Source organism: Echeneis naucrates, chromosome 5 (genome assembly GCF_900963305.1).
Source record: "Echeneis naucrates chromosome 5, fEcheNa1.1, whole genome shotgun sequence".
Lineage (NCBI taxonomy): Eukaryota > Metazoa > Chordata > Actinopteri > Carangiformes > Echeneidae > Echeneis > Echeneis naucrates.
The window spans coordinates 24,044,854-24,059,319 of NC_042515.1; the positions used below are offsets into that span (position 1 = coordinate 24,044,854).

The following is a 14,466-nucleotide window of genomic DNA, read 5'->3' on the forward strand; positions in this document are numbered from 1 at the left end:
TCACAATGTGTTTCTGTTGCAGGACTGTTAACCCCATAGAGTTCAGTCCTGGTCATTAATCACGGCAAGGGAAACAATCCATACTGCTACCTCTTGTATGTCAGCGTCATGACAACGAATCAGCTGATCCATGCAGGCTGAACTAAGTGGATCAAGAGTTCATTCTGTGTGTTTGTAGAGGATTTAACAACAGTCGGACTGGATGAGTTTATGCTTTTATTTATTTTTTTACTAATGGCTGTGGGACAAAGTCACCCTGGTCCAGGGCAGCAGCGGTCAAAACTATTCAACCCTATCCAGTGTGAAATGTGTTGTGTGCTCTTTATCTTTATGCTTTTCACCATGGAGGTGACCTTAAGCATGTGACTGAGAAAGAATTTTTCATAAAGCTGAAGTTTTAAACTTTTAAATGATCTGTATATGGCCTTTCCACCAGTGCGAACAACAACGTTCTGAAATCCCTTACAAACACAAACTAATAACCAAAGCTCACATGTTAAATGTCAGCCAGAGGCTTAAGGGTCTCAGTTCTCAGCTCTCAAGGGGTCCTGCTAAAGATTAACATATCAGAAAATGCAATAATTCCCTACCTCAACTCGTCCAGTTTCACTGCCTGAGCTTTCTGAAATAAATTCCTCCTGAAGGATTAGGTCAACATAGTTCAGGGTCACCGTAATCACCGTAGATCCTGTTGCTGTCATTGGAACAACAGATGATGTTTACACCACTTACAACATTGTTCTGGCTTTTATATCTCATGGTAAAAATCAGTCTGACACAGATACGTTAGGCTTGTTGGCATTACCTGATTGGAGTCTTCCACCTGCACTGTGGAGATTTGCAGCTGAACATGAGGCAGTTGGAGGACTGTTCTCTTTGGGCTAAGGCCGAGTTTCTGCCCCAAGTAAAAGAGCTGAAGACTCTTGAGCATTTGTTTACGAGTGAAAGTAGGATGCAGCTGGAGATTGACTGACAGATTACTGCATTGTCAGTTTGATCTGACACACGAAGATACAGAGATGCGCCTTCTATTGGCGACATCATCCAAATGTGCCTTCGCAGAGAGGAACCAGAGATTATGCCAATGAAAAAAGTTTGTAAGTTTGTAATTGATCAGACTAACATAATGAGCAGAAGCAGAGTGTAAGTTACCTATCAAAAGTTAAGAAGATATGAACAGTTATCATTTCAGTCAGGTTTGCCTTAATTTTGAATTTTTCTAACAACAATCTTCTTGTCAGCTTCTTGCTGTTTGAGAGAAGCATTCCTCTCTGTGACAACATGGACAGATTTAGGCGATTGTGCTTCTCTGATGGCAGCAGATGCTGCAGACACTGTCTCCGCAGGGTAACAGGGTTTCAACCTTTCCCCTCATTTGGTGATTGTTGATGTGGAAGATTCACATGGACTCACTGAGCTATTGGGAAAGCCCCTACTCACCTGTATGGCTTTTAGCCTACAAACTGCCAGACTATACCAAGATGACAACAAACAAATATCTTGAACTTTGACCAAATAAAGCCGGTTTTATTCTACTGCTGTTTATTGCATCTATTGGTTTGAAGTAAGTAATCAGTGTGAATTATTGTGCACATGGAGAAACAATAACTGTGGATCCTTTAGATATAAAAGGTTTGTTAACAAATATAAATGTCAGCTATGAAACAAGCCAATATTGTTGGATTGATTCTGGAATTATGCACTTTTTCAACTGACTTCAAACAAGTAGTTACGCACCAGTTCAAAGTAATGGATGAGATCAAATTTAACAAAATAGTCATACATCATACGGTATTAGAATGTTATTTATTAGTTTGAACATTAAAGACAACACCACATACATACACACACTCACAAACAGACACACACTTACACACTTACACACAGTGGGTCAAAGTTTGTGGCTTTGAGAGTGTCTGAGCTTCATGAATATTCAGGAGGTGTCACGTGGGGGGTGGTGAGAGTGCAAGTATAAATGACCTCAGAATCCATTGAAGGTGTGTTCCTGCAGCAAACTGGAAGCTGAAGGCCGGTCTACATGTCACTTGAAAAAACAGCAAACGGCACCACAGCAAGTCACTATTTCTGCTTTCCAAAGGTCAGTTTCAACAAGTGTATATGCTATGTATGTTAAGCACAGCAGGGTTATTCATCTGCTATTAATTCACACATGCTGTAGGTTTAATTTGAGTATGTGATTTTCATATCAAATGCATTTTGTATTGTGTGTCAATCTAAGTGGCTTAAAAGACAAAGCAAAGTGTCAAATTGTTGCATTTACATTGGTTTATGAGAATGTTCATAACTGAATAACATCCTGCTGTTTAGCAGTCTGTATGGTAAAGGGATAAAATTGTTATTTTGATCAATTTTTTATTGCTCTCTTTTCATGAACAGGTCCAACTTCCTGAAGCAGAGCTTGTGGAAATGGAGAACATGCAGGAACTGATTCCCTTTGCCAAAGAAATGTTGAATCAGAGACCCACGCGGGGTCTGCTGAAGATTTATCTGGTGGGCTCTGTGTTTGCTGTTCTGGGTACCATCATTGGAGTGGTTGAAACACTGTGTCACCCCTTCTCCTCTGGAGAGCCTCTGGATGCGGAGATGCTCCTCATGCTGGCCCGGGAGCAGAGAACTGTTGAGGTCGATACACAAAGCAATGTGGGAGATCAGGAGGAGGAAGAGGAAGAGGAACAAGCTCATGAAAATGTTACCATGACCCAGAGCGTGACCCTCTCCAAGACTCACACAATCAGCCATCGGAGCATGGCCAACCGGCTGCACGCTTCCTGAGGCCAGCAGGGTCAACCCCAAGTGACTTGAGTTATTTATTAGGGAGCTGCTCCTGCCACACCAACGAGCTGTGCTACATACACACAGTCTAAAGCTTTACAGACAAATGAAAGACAAGAGTCAGAGCTGCCAGCGATTATCTACTACTTATTAAGGGGGCCTTCAAGTGCTGCCAGAAATCTTATAAAAATTCTTCTTTGCACTTGGTACACAATGCATATCCAGCAGCCCCTGTGGCACCTGGGAAAGTTGAGCTTATTTTTTTTTTTACTGTGATTAGAGCATGGAAATCATGTCAGTAACACAATATACACAAAATAAGTAGTCATGTATGTCCACTTGTTTGTTGGAACAATATTTTTTTGGTTTTGCAGAGATCCACCAGTTGGGTCTTCTAAGCTCTGTTCCCACATAGAATGCAGGAATATCACAAGTGATTGTTCTCCAAGAAAATCCATGAATGAAGAAGATGAACAGCTGCACCCAACGTCTAATTAATTTAAAATGGAAGAAATTCTTCCGTTTTCTTCTTGGAATAAGCTTCCAAGAAAAGTACAAGAAATATATTAAAGATAAGAATGTTCCATGAGACTACTTTCACATTGTTACAAAAGCCGAACACAACTCAAAGAAAGCTGCAGACACACAGAGTCTCGTTCTGTTGATATTTTATGATTTAAATGCCCTCCCAGCATCTAGGTAAAGGTTCATGAGAAGTACAGGTACACGTCTAGACTGCCACTCCACCCATACTCTATTTCTAAAGAGGAACTTTTCTGTATATATTGTGCAAATGCTGTAAATATGCAATCTGTTTTTTCACAACAATGAAGTTTGTTTTATTTAACCTGGTTTCATGACGTGTGGTTTTTTTTTTACATGTTCATTCAGTATACCCATCTATCTATCTATTCCACATTTTGTTATGTTTCTGACTCTTCATAAAATGGACTCAGTTCATTTTTTTCTGATCAGTCCACACACAATACTACATGATGGTGAAGCAACAGCAGGTTTTTGTTGTAGTGTTTCATTAATTTATTAAAAATGAAAGACTACGCATAATTTAACTTGAAAGGGTCTTAAAACTTCGCACAGTTGCAGTCAGAGCTTCTTCTATTATGTCCTGAGAACACGTCATCAGGTTGTCCCCACAGTCAGTCACCTGCACCTACATGCATGCCCATTATCTATGAGTCCGTGATCCAGTAGCATGGCTGAGAGGCCAAGATGTGACAGTGCTACAAACAAGTGGGAAGCAATGATTCAACATGACACCCTTTGGTCTCAGAATAGTTTGACCCTGACAGAATAGTTTAAGCCCTTAAACATTGGGACAAAGGTGAACTTTGCAGCTCTTCACTGTGGTCTGTTGAGGACCAGTTTCAGCCGTGATATCCATCCTAGTCTTTCCTTTTACACCTTTCATTACATTTTAATGGTTTTGGTTACTGCTGTGCAGCAGAGATATGGTTGTTCCATAGATGGTCCATAGACAGATAAGACTGTGCACTTGGCAAGCACTGTGTACGTCTGTGGGACAATCAAGAAGCTGAGCAAACAGAGAGAAGTGATTTTGGCTCCGTTTCTTAATGCGTCCACGGTGAAGTTGACTTGAGTCAAGACGTTGGACAAAATGATTAACCCTCCGGCAGCACAACACACTAATTTAACAAGGGGCCAGCAGGTCAGTTGCAGAGGGTCAAATCAAAATGACAAAAGCGGTTGGGAACGAGTCCTTTTTACGTCTTTCACAGTAACAGGGATTTGAGTTGAAAGGTTGCCAGTGGAAACCAGATGCAACACACGGTGTGATTCTTTGTCAAGCTCCCGCCCTCTGGTGTTAACCAAGCAGACTCTGAGTCTGATAAAGACCAACAAAAACCACACAGTGCTAAAAATGTGTGGCATCAAGATCGACTTTCTTTGTAGATTGTTTTAAACCAACCAGTAAGTGGGGTGAACACCAAAACACTAATCTTTAATCCATACAACTTTATTGTGAGGTGAGTATTAACACGCACTGTATTTTAGAGTGTCACACATTATGAAAACCTTTTTATTATTTTATAAATCTTAATTAGTAACAAGATTTTTCAAGGAAAGATCCAGGACAAGGTTTCCTCATGCAACATTTATTAAAATGTAAAAATATTCACATATGACCAACTAACACTGAGAACACTGAGTACGGATCTTGAATCTGGAAGATCGGAATAGTCAAAAAATACAAAACAAAAGCCTCTACATTTAAAAGTAACACAATGTTCTTTATCTCAACAATATCTGAAGCTATTATTTATTTACATGATACTGCAATTAGTTGAAAACACATATCTCATGTTTTGCTTGTACAGAAATGGTCTGGTGTGAAATGTTGGTTCTTATTCCTATAAAACAAATGAAATCAAAATATTTTTGAATTCACATTAATTTAAAAGTAAGATGAACCTTCTTTAATGCTGCTTCATTACAAACTTTTTTATACTATTTCAAAGTAGAAAAGTGTCAAAGTAAAACAAACTAGAATCCCAGCAGTTTCCTGGTTACAAATCCAGCAGACATTGAACAATAGCTATTGTTATTTGAACTATTTGAAGTGATGTTTGTGTCCACCTGACTCTTTCACCTGAATCTAATCCAGCTCCCCCTCTCCCTCTCTTTTAGCCATGTGTTTGGTCTCCACCAATGTCTGAGGGAACTAGAGCTGCAAAATGCTTTATCGTGTTCACCAGCTCTGAATGTGTCTGTTTGCTTGTTTGCTCACGTTACCTTTACACATTTTATCCATAGTTTTTATAAAAAATATTGATTGCGACAGCTTTAAAGGGGCTATTTGTGAGTTTTCGCACCACTTCTGGAGGTTTATTGCCAGGAACATGTGAAGATGACTGTCTGTTGGAAAGAGCCTCAGCCCTTGTTGCATTTTCAAAATGAGCATTCATAATACGTCCTTCAGGGCAAAGAGATGGTTACGGTGAGTCACCATCAGAAAATGGACAAGAAAGCAGGTTGATTCCCAAAAATTCTCACAGTTTATTGGGACAGACACTACAAAATCACCCTGAAACAAGATATTTTACTCATTTAAATGATGTGAGGAAAAAGTCCAAAGCCTTGACTTTCTCCACAGAGTGAAGCACTAATGAATGCATTGATTCTGTGTAAGCTCAGAGGATGTGCCCTGCGTGTGTGTGTGCTGTCTCACATGTGGTAGGATCCACCTGCCGTCATGTACACTCTCTGCAAAAAGACAGACAGGTTGGGAGATCGTACATGCTTCATTGTGCTGCAGCCCAGCAACCTCCAGTTCAGACTGTTAGTTCAAGCAGATGGTGTTCTGTCTGCACAGAGACACGGGTTAAAACTTCTAAAAAGACAGCACAGAAACACAGCACAGTGAAATGTGGTTATGCAATACACAGAGTGGCAGAGTGAGGAAAGGTTATAGAGCTACTCCATCTAGAGGATACCACAAAGAAAGTTTGCCTGGTGGACACATGGAGAGGCTGCCATTCACAGGGAGCTTCAGCCTGGGTAAAAGACAAGACAGGGGTGAAACATACTTTACGTTCTACTGTACAGGAGTCCTGGAAGAGAACAGAGGGCTTTGTAAGAATGTATTTTTGACTTTGATTGACTGCATATCAGAAGATTAACACCATCTTTTGGTTTTGTGGGTTCATACCCTCACTTTTTTCTGTAGAATTAACGACACACAGATAGGCTTTCAGTTTTCCTGACTTTATCTCCATTGGCTCCAGTGAAATTACATCAATCTTAACACTTCATCGTACAACAATGTGCCTTCAACTGCCCACAATTCATATCAGTGCCGATGTGCGCAAAGGCAGATCCACCATAGTTAGTTTGACAGACCTGCACAGAGCTGACCTCAACCTCAGCCAACTTGTTTGGGTTGAACTGGACAAGGCTGAGAGCTTGAAGGAATTTGTCCAGGGGAGAACAGCTGCTGTCACCGGGTGGTTGACTCTCTGAGGCTGCTTCCTCAACATGGGCCTTGACTTTTGGTTGGAGCTGAGGGCGGGAAGTGTGCTTTCTAACCTGTTACTTCTGAAGTCTTGCAGAAAAGTTTATAGTTTATAAGAAAATAGGACTTAGCAAAAAAGTGTTCAGGCTAACAACTTCATCAACAACTTCATCTTCTTCATTTCTGTTCAAGACTGCAGTTGTCAAGCTTTAGAACAGAGCTACGCTTCCACCATGAAAGAAACAGGTGCTATGAACAAAAGTGTTTCTAAAGTGAGTCCCAGAGCCTTTAATCTTCTTATCTCAGGTACATTCATACATTCATACCCTGCTTTACCTTTTCCCAACAACACCAACACAGCTGTCTCATCATGTTTAAAGCTCAGCTCAGTCCAGCACCATGTCCTGGACCACATCAATTGAACCTGCACTAAAAAAGACTCTTGGTCATGTTACATTGAGTAATACATGCCCAGCATGAGTGCATTGATGTCTCTGCCAGAGCCAACCAAGCACTCAATCCCTCTGCCCTAAACAGTTGCCGTGGTAACATTTTCCTCCGGGTTATTGGCGGCAGCTGGCGTCCCTGTTGGGCACCCGTTGACAGGAGTGTGCGGCGTCACTTTCGCCAGTCTGTGCTCTTTGCTGGGGTTGCAGCTGTGGACACAGAACTGGCAGGAAGAGCAGGCCAAGTTGCAGCACGGTAGAAACCGACAGATGCTGACACGCCACAGGAGCCACCCAGGCGACCAGCAGCACCAGCAGACTACCATGCCACCCGCCACCACGGCCAGGGCGATGTAGAGAGCCAACAGGGACAGGGAGGTGGGAGAGTCTGGGGAAAAGATAGGGGAGATCCTTTATTCACAGGGCAGCCATGCTTTATTATGTAATAATAATAAATGTTCACATTTCACCAAGCAGATTTTGTTATGTTTAGACTGTGTGCTGACACCACATGCTGCAAAAGGCTGGTCCAATGGTTCAGCTGTGGTGATAAAATACAGTATAGTGTAAACTTCACTAATGATCAGAACATGAGAATGATCCAAAAGGTCAAATCATCACGAAGTGTGAAAAAACAACACCCACAGGAAGTGAAACTACAATGGAATTCATTCACAAAAATAGAATACATATAATCTCATACAGGCTTCACACACTCTTGAGTAAAACATCTAAATACCATAATCTTATCAGTTTATCTAATTTGGGTTGGTTTAGGGTCCCTGATGTGAAAGAATACAGGGACCACTTGAATAGATAGTGAAAATCATAGAGTTATACTACAACTGTAGAATTCATAAATGAAGACACAGCACTTTTACCAACATTCCTACAGCACCAAATAGATCTCCCTGTGTTGTTTTTCCCCCAGTTCAGAACAAGCACCAGTATCAGTATCAGTCAACTCGTGAGGGATCCCGGTCCAAGTCCATCAAAACCCTTTCTTCTAGCACATCTAAAGCTGCTCTGGGGGTCTAATTTAAAGCAAGCTGTGGCATAAAAAAACCTCCCATATTATTATGCATGGAGCCCACCAAGGCTGTTTACGGCTCAGGGTGAATAGAAATGGATGCTAACTGATGAACAGTTGCCAAAACACACAGCAGACACATTTCTCCCTCTCACTCTCAGTTGAACAGTCAGAACAGAAGAAAAGCTGTTTTCAGACTCGGCTGGGGCTTGAATGGGATAAGAAGCTGATGGCCAGTTCAGACGGTCTCTGTTTGCACCTCTGACGCTGGAATAAAGATGGATCACCCAAAGGGCTGCCCTTTGTTGAGAGAATCCATCAAGTCTTTCGCTGAAATGAACAACTCAATGGCCAGTTCCATTAACTTTATGCCCAGTCATCAGGACACTTTGCATTCAAATGAGCTTTTGGTTATTTTGGACTGCTTGTGACTCAGTCTGGCCTAGAGAGGGAAGTTTTCCTGCTGGGTGAAATAATGAAGATTTAATAGATTGCACTCACCTGTGACTGACTCATGGCTGGGAGTGCTGTCTGGCACACCACAGTTCATGTGTGTAGCATGTGGCACAGTTGGTGGATTCACAAAAGGTGATGGTGGGGTAACTATCGGGGGGAGGGGTTCAGGAGGTAAAAGCTGACCTGCTGATGACGGACAGATTTGGGTCAATTGTGTGCTGACTGCGAGATGTGGAGTTGTTATATCTATAGGTAATGAAGTCGGGGGGGGGAATCCTCCAACTCATCACCTGACTGACCTTTGCAGCCCGTGGTCAGGTTTTCTTCCAGGTCACTTCCATCCCCACAGTTGTCAATGCCTTTATCATCACACACCAGACTGAGAGGAATACACTTCCCATTTCTGCAGGTGAAGTAAGGCTCACTATTGCACTCTGATTGGTTAAAACCTGTAAAGAAAGTGAAAATCAAGGACTTTAACTGGAGGTGCAGGTGATGGAGCAATGGTTTCTTTGAAGAGTTATCTTCTTCTAACCTTACCCAGTCTGAAGGAGGTAAAATCCCCCACAAAATCAACCCTGGGCTGAGTCCCCCGGGTCACCAGCCTCAGGGTCAGGTAGTTTCCTGTGGACAGCACTGGCCGGGGTGGGCTCTTCCCACAGAGAGGAGGCCCCAGGGGCGGTGAGCTCCTGTCCCACCCATCATAGAACTGAACGTATGAACCAGCATGACATGGATCGCCTGGGCTTTCACCAGTGGTGGGCTCCAGTCTTGGGTTGAGGGGGGCTGAGTCACGAGGGGACTCGGGGAAGAGAGGAGCCGGGCTCAGAGGGGCCACTCGCAGCAAACTGTAGACCAGGAAGAAACGGAAGTGAAACTGTACTTTGTCTTTTGGAGAGCTGGCCTGCATGGTGAGGTGACAGTCCGTCCCCATGGTCACAAAATAGTACTTCTTGGATTCCTGGTGTGAGTTGACGATCATGCCGTCACCCCGGATCATCTGACCGCAGAAGTCCACCACATTCACTGACAGGGACGAGATACCAAAGACAGCATCCTCGGTATTGGCTTTTTTTTTTCTTTCTTTCTTTTTTTCAACATCTAACCCTAACCCTATCTCACTTTAAAGAGGTAACTGCCTTGTCTCTTTTGCAGTCTTATTTTTGGTGCAGATCATACAACAATAGACATAAAAAAAAAAAGAAAAAGAAACTGTGCCAACGTTGAAATGACATCGTCACAACACAAAAGAAAAAGTTGGATAAAATCTAAATCTTACATGTAATTTTCTACACATACACAGGTTAATGGCACATACAAAGGAGCTTTAAATTCTGACCAATGCTACAGCACCAAAAAAAGGATACACTCAGTGAGCTACTGTCATCTGATCTCTGCTCTATCACATCACTTCTGCTAATTTACCAGCTGCACTCATACTGCCAGGCCACTGTTCCACCACATCCCAATGATGAGTTCCAATGTATCCAGGTCTGAGACCAAACTTGACTGAAATCATTGTCTAATTCATAATACAACTCTGAGATATACTGAGCATATACAGGCTTACACACTACAGAGAAACCTGCATGTGAGCTCTGAGGTTTCCATAATTACAGTTTCTTCAAACATTTTCAGTCATTTTGACAAGCTGTTGGAGAATCATTTTTCTCCCCGTAAACCTTCTCCTGTGAAGAACTGGTGAACTGTCCAGGGTGTACTAGCTCACATTAGTTCCTCTCCTCTCTCTCCCTGTCCTCATCCTGCAGGTGGTGACTCATCGCCATCCCATGTTCCTGCAACACCTGCTGGTCCCATATTTCATGAATTCTGCACTACAGCTCAACTCCATGAACTCCATGCAGCAACATGTTCCTGCCTACACCCCCCCCCTCCAATGCCTGTCTCACTCTCTCTCTCTCTCTCTCTCTCCCACTCTCAACCCAACCGGTCGAGGCAGATGACCACCCCCCCTGAGCCTGGTTCTGCTCGAGGTTTCTGCCTCTTAAAGGAAGTTTTTCCTTGCCACTGTTGCCAAGTGCTTGCTCATCGGGGGATCTGTTGGGTCTCTTTAAATAAATTTATAAAGAGTTTGGTCTAGACCTGCTCTATATGTAAAGTGCCTTGATGTAACTTTGTTATGATTTGGCGCTATACAAATAAATCTGATTTGATTTGATTTGATTGGCCGAGGGCGGGGTCACCCTTGACAGCTCACCAGTCCATCACAGGGTCAACACACAGAGGCAGACACAAACAACCACTCACACTCATACTCAGACCTAGAGACATTTTAGAGTCACCAGTTAACCCAAACATGATGTCTATGGAGGAAACCCACACAAGCACAGGGAGAAGATGTAAACTCCGCACTGAAAGGCTCCAGACCCAGGAATTGAATCAGCAGCGCTATGTCACTGTGCTGCCTGGCTGTATTATTTCAGAATAAAAGCAAAACAATTGAATCTTCATTTCTACGTAATCAAGTTCTTTGACTTGATTTGAAAGTTATAAAGTGGTAACAGCATTTTTACTTATCCTCTTATGTAATTTTTCTTTTTGGCCGATAAATATGTGACAGTAAACTGTTTGTATATTTATAAACCTGTTTTGATTTCAAAAGAGCAAAAGGTAAAAAACAAGCATTCACGATAAGAAAACTGTGTAAAAAAAAAAGAAAAAAAAAAAGATCTAGAAGTTGTGCTGATAGTGGACAGAAATAAGTGATGAAATAAAAGGAATTCAAATTTTTCTAAAGGGGAAAAATGTTGTGATAGTTTCTGATAAACAGTTGGGCAGATCTGGATTTAGTACCCCACACACAGTCCCCCACTAACCCCCTCAACCCCGCTCCTGCCTCTGGGCTCCCAGCCAAATAATGAGAAAATTTACAACCGCCCCTGGAGTTTATTAGCCCTGTTACCCTGGGAGACCACCAGATCCTCCTGCACTGACCTCCAGGAATGTCCCGAAGGCCAGGAGCCCCTGTTAGTGGGAAGCTGCTTGCCCTCGCTTCACCACACAGGCAAATACAAAACCTCTGAAACTAAGTTGAAAACAAAACGACCCAAAGACGCCGAGTCCCCAAAAAGCATTTTTACAGGCTGACAATTCAGCTCTTCAAACACCGTGAGTGACAGAGTTGAAATGTGACTATAACGGGGTCACTTCCATTATACGACAGACCATTTATACCACAATATTTATATAATCATTTTAAATGCTTAAAGGTGTCATCATATTGATGCAACAAATAAGAACATTTCGGCTCTAACAAAATCAGTTTGACTCACTTATATTCATATTGACTGAACCTATGTATAATTTATGATTAAGTCTTGATCAGTTATGGGATCATCTGACTCTTTGAACTGCCTCTACAGATCAATCCATTGTTTAAGGCGTCCTGTGGCTTCTGATAATACAAGATATATGAATAGGTTCTTGAAAGTTGCCCAACTTTTTTGATTGATGTCCTACATTTTTGTTAAATGCAGTGATGCTGAGAAGACTCAAATTACATTGTAAATGCATTAACAATGCTAAATTCTCTACAGTCCTTAATACAAGCATAACTGTGTCACTGTATATTTAAGAATTTCAGCAAGGTATACTGAGAGTGGAAGCCAATGAGATCACACTGTAGAAGCATACATCACTCTCAGCTGTAAACACAATGTTCCTTCAATCTGAACATGCTGGTCACTTCATCACTTCAATAACCATCAATAGAAATCATTATGAGAGTCAAACCAAATACTTCCACTTTCAGTGATCATTTCATGATACCCAACACTTTATATGTTTTAAAAAAATATTTAAATTTTTTGGACATTAATGAAAAGCAGTGTGCTCTGACTGAAGCTCTCACACTGTGACTGGTGTGTGGCCAGTATATACAGACAGTTTTAGTGTTCTCCGACTACAGCTGCTGTAGTCTGTAGACTGACATCAGCGTAAACAGAGACTTCTAAACGATACCATGGTTCCTCCTCACTCAGCGCACTGTCCTCCTCCTCCTACTCCTGCTCCTGCCAATGAATGTGTGCGAGTCTTACCGGTCTCGATGGCCGAGCTGTGGAGGGTCATACAGCCGAGCAGGAGGAGCAGCCGGAGCGGACGCGGCCAGCAGCTCTCCACCTCCCGCCCCATGATCCAACCGGAGGAGCGCACAGAGCGGCAGCAGTGTGGTGCTGTGTTATTAAATGTGGTGTGGCGCTCAGCCCGTCACATCTGATCTCAGAGGGGGTGAGGAAGCTGCAGCTGCATTCAGGGACAACAGGAGGGATCAGGGTTGAGGCTGAGGCCGCTCCGCTCTTCATCATAAATAACCTCTGGCTGAACCTTCTCTCTGCCCCCTCCGCTCACGTGTCCTGTCATCTCCATGCCAACACCCATCCAATCATTTGTCATGGATAGTTACTATTTAAAATCAGGCCTGGAAACTTCACAATTGTTTCATTTATATTAAAGGTCCACCTAAAGGTTCTGCAAACCACAACTCTGCAACCAGCAGTTTCCTCCGGAGAGATGTAGAGCAGAAATTATGTCCACCAGTATGTGGTGGTCTGCATGTGCCTGCATGTCTCTGGGTGTGATCAACAATCTCAGAAAGTGGGATGTTCACATGTTTGAATTTGTCTTTCTTCACACAGGCACTTCCACACCAGCTGACTACTTTCAGGATGTCCACCAGTGAAGGAACCATGTTTTCTTCTGAAAATGTCCCCAAACAAAAAGAGATGAGACCAGAACACTTGCCAGCTCGCTGTGGGGAGCACTAAGCCAAAACATGGTTTGCTCGTGATCATTTCATCACAACTTTCTCTGTCAGACTCAGTCAGATCCTGTCCAGCCAGTGGACTACCAAAACACTGAGAAATTCCAAGGTTGGGTTCCTTTCCCAGTCTGACATTGGAGCCAGTGCTGATCCTACTGAGCTGGAGAACCCTATAAGCTGCTAAAGGGTTGGTACATGTTTGTTCTCAGTAGTGATATCTCCATAGTAACATGCTGTTAGAATCATAATCAGATACGATATGCAGAGCTCACTGATGGGACCATGAATGTTGACTTCTTCTTTGTTTGTGCGTCAGTCTGCCGGAGCAACCAGCAGAGACACCTTTAACTCACAAAATTTTTGAGATATAGCTTTCAAATTTTTATACAAAATATCAAATCAAATCAAATCAAATCAAATCAGATTTATTTGTATAGCGCCAAATCATAACAAAGTTACATCAAGGCACTTTACATATAGAGCAGGTCTAGACCAAACTCTTTCTAAATTTATTTAAAGAGACCCAACAGATCCCCCGATGAGCAAGCACTTGGCAACAGTGGCAAGGAAAAACTTCCTTTAAGAGGCAGAAACCTCAAGCAGAACCAGGCTCAGGGGGGGCGGCCATCTGCCTCGACTGGTTGGGTTGAGAGTGGGAGAGAGAGAGAGAGAGAGAGTGAGACAGGCATTGGAGGGGGGGGGGGGGGGGGGGGGGGGGGGGTATAGACAGGAAATGTTGCTGCATGAAGTTCATGGAGTTGAGCTGTAGTGCAGAATTCATGAAATATGGGACCAGCAGGTGTTGCAGGAACATGGGATGGCGGGTTAGGGTTAGGGCAGAGTCACCACCTGCAGGATGAGGACAGGGAGAGAGAGGAGAGGAACTGGGAGAGACAGACACTTTGGCAGAACATGGTTAGTAAATGCAGTATAATTGCAGGATGGAGGGAGAGAGAAAGAGGGAGAGGGG

The 14,466-nt window shown here is 42.8% G+C and overlaps 2 protein-coding genes across 2 annotated transcripts; one reads left to right on the forward strand and one right to left on the reverse strand.

Moving 5' to 3' along the window:
* Positions 1 to 2,033: 2,033 nt before the first annotated feature.
* Positions 2,034 to 3,588, forward strand: LOC115043694 (G0/G1 switch protein 2-like). The gene is made up of 2 exons (XM_029502352.1): positions 2,034 to 2,098; positions 2,398 to 3,588. The coding sequence occupies exons 1-2, from the start codon at positions 2,039 to 2,041 to the stop codon at positions 2,791 to 2,793; spliced, it is 456 nt and encodes a 151-aa protein (XP_029358212.1). The 5' UTR covers positions 2,034 to 2,038; the 3' UTR covers positions 2,794 to 3,588.
* Positions 3,589 to 7,313: 3,725 nt separating this feature from the next.
* Positions 7,314 to 12,875, reverse strand: ldlrad2 (low density lipoprotein receptor class A domain containing 2). Its single transcript, XM_029503103.1, has 5 exons — positions 12,775 to 12,875; positions 9,257 to 9,742; positions 9,016 to 9,165; positions 8,762 to 8,902; positions 7,314 to 7,618 (listed from the first exon to the last, which is right to left on the reverse strand). Exons 1-5 carry the CDS (start codon positions 12,866 to 12,868, stop codon positions 7,314 to 7,316), a joined length of 1,176 nt encoding a protein of 391 aa, XP_029358963.1. The 5' UTR covers positions 12,869 to 12,875.
* Between the last annotated feature and the right edge of the window lie 1,591 nt (positions 12,876 to 14,466).

Coding starts and splice junctions, on each gene's coding strand:
- LOC115043694 (XM_029502352.1), top strand. CDS start 2,039: ATGTCACTTGAAAAAACAGCAAACGGCACCACAGCAAGTCACTATTTC. Junction 2,099..2,397: donor ACTATTTCTGCTTTCCAAAG/GTCAGTTTCAAC, acceptor TTTCATGAACAG/GTCCAACTTCCTGAAGCAGA.
- ldlrad2 (XM_029503103.1), bottom strand. CDS start 12,868: ATGGGGCGGGAGGTGGAGAGCTGCTGGCCGCGTCCGCTCCGGCTGCTC. Junction 8,903..9,015: donor CCTGACCACGGGCTGCAAAG/GTCAGTCAGGTG, acceptor GTCCGTCATCAG/CAGGTCAGCTTTTACCTCCT. Junction 7,619..8,761: donor CAGCCATGAGTCAGTCACAG/GTGAGTGCAATC, acceptor TCTTTTCCCCAG/ACTCTCCCACCTCCCTGTCC.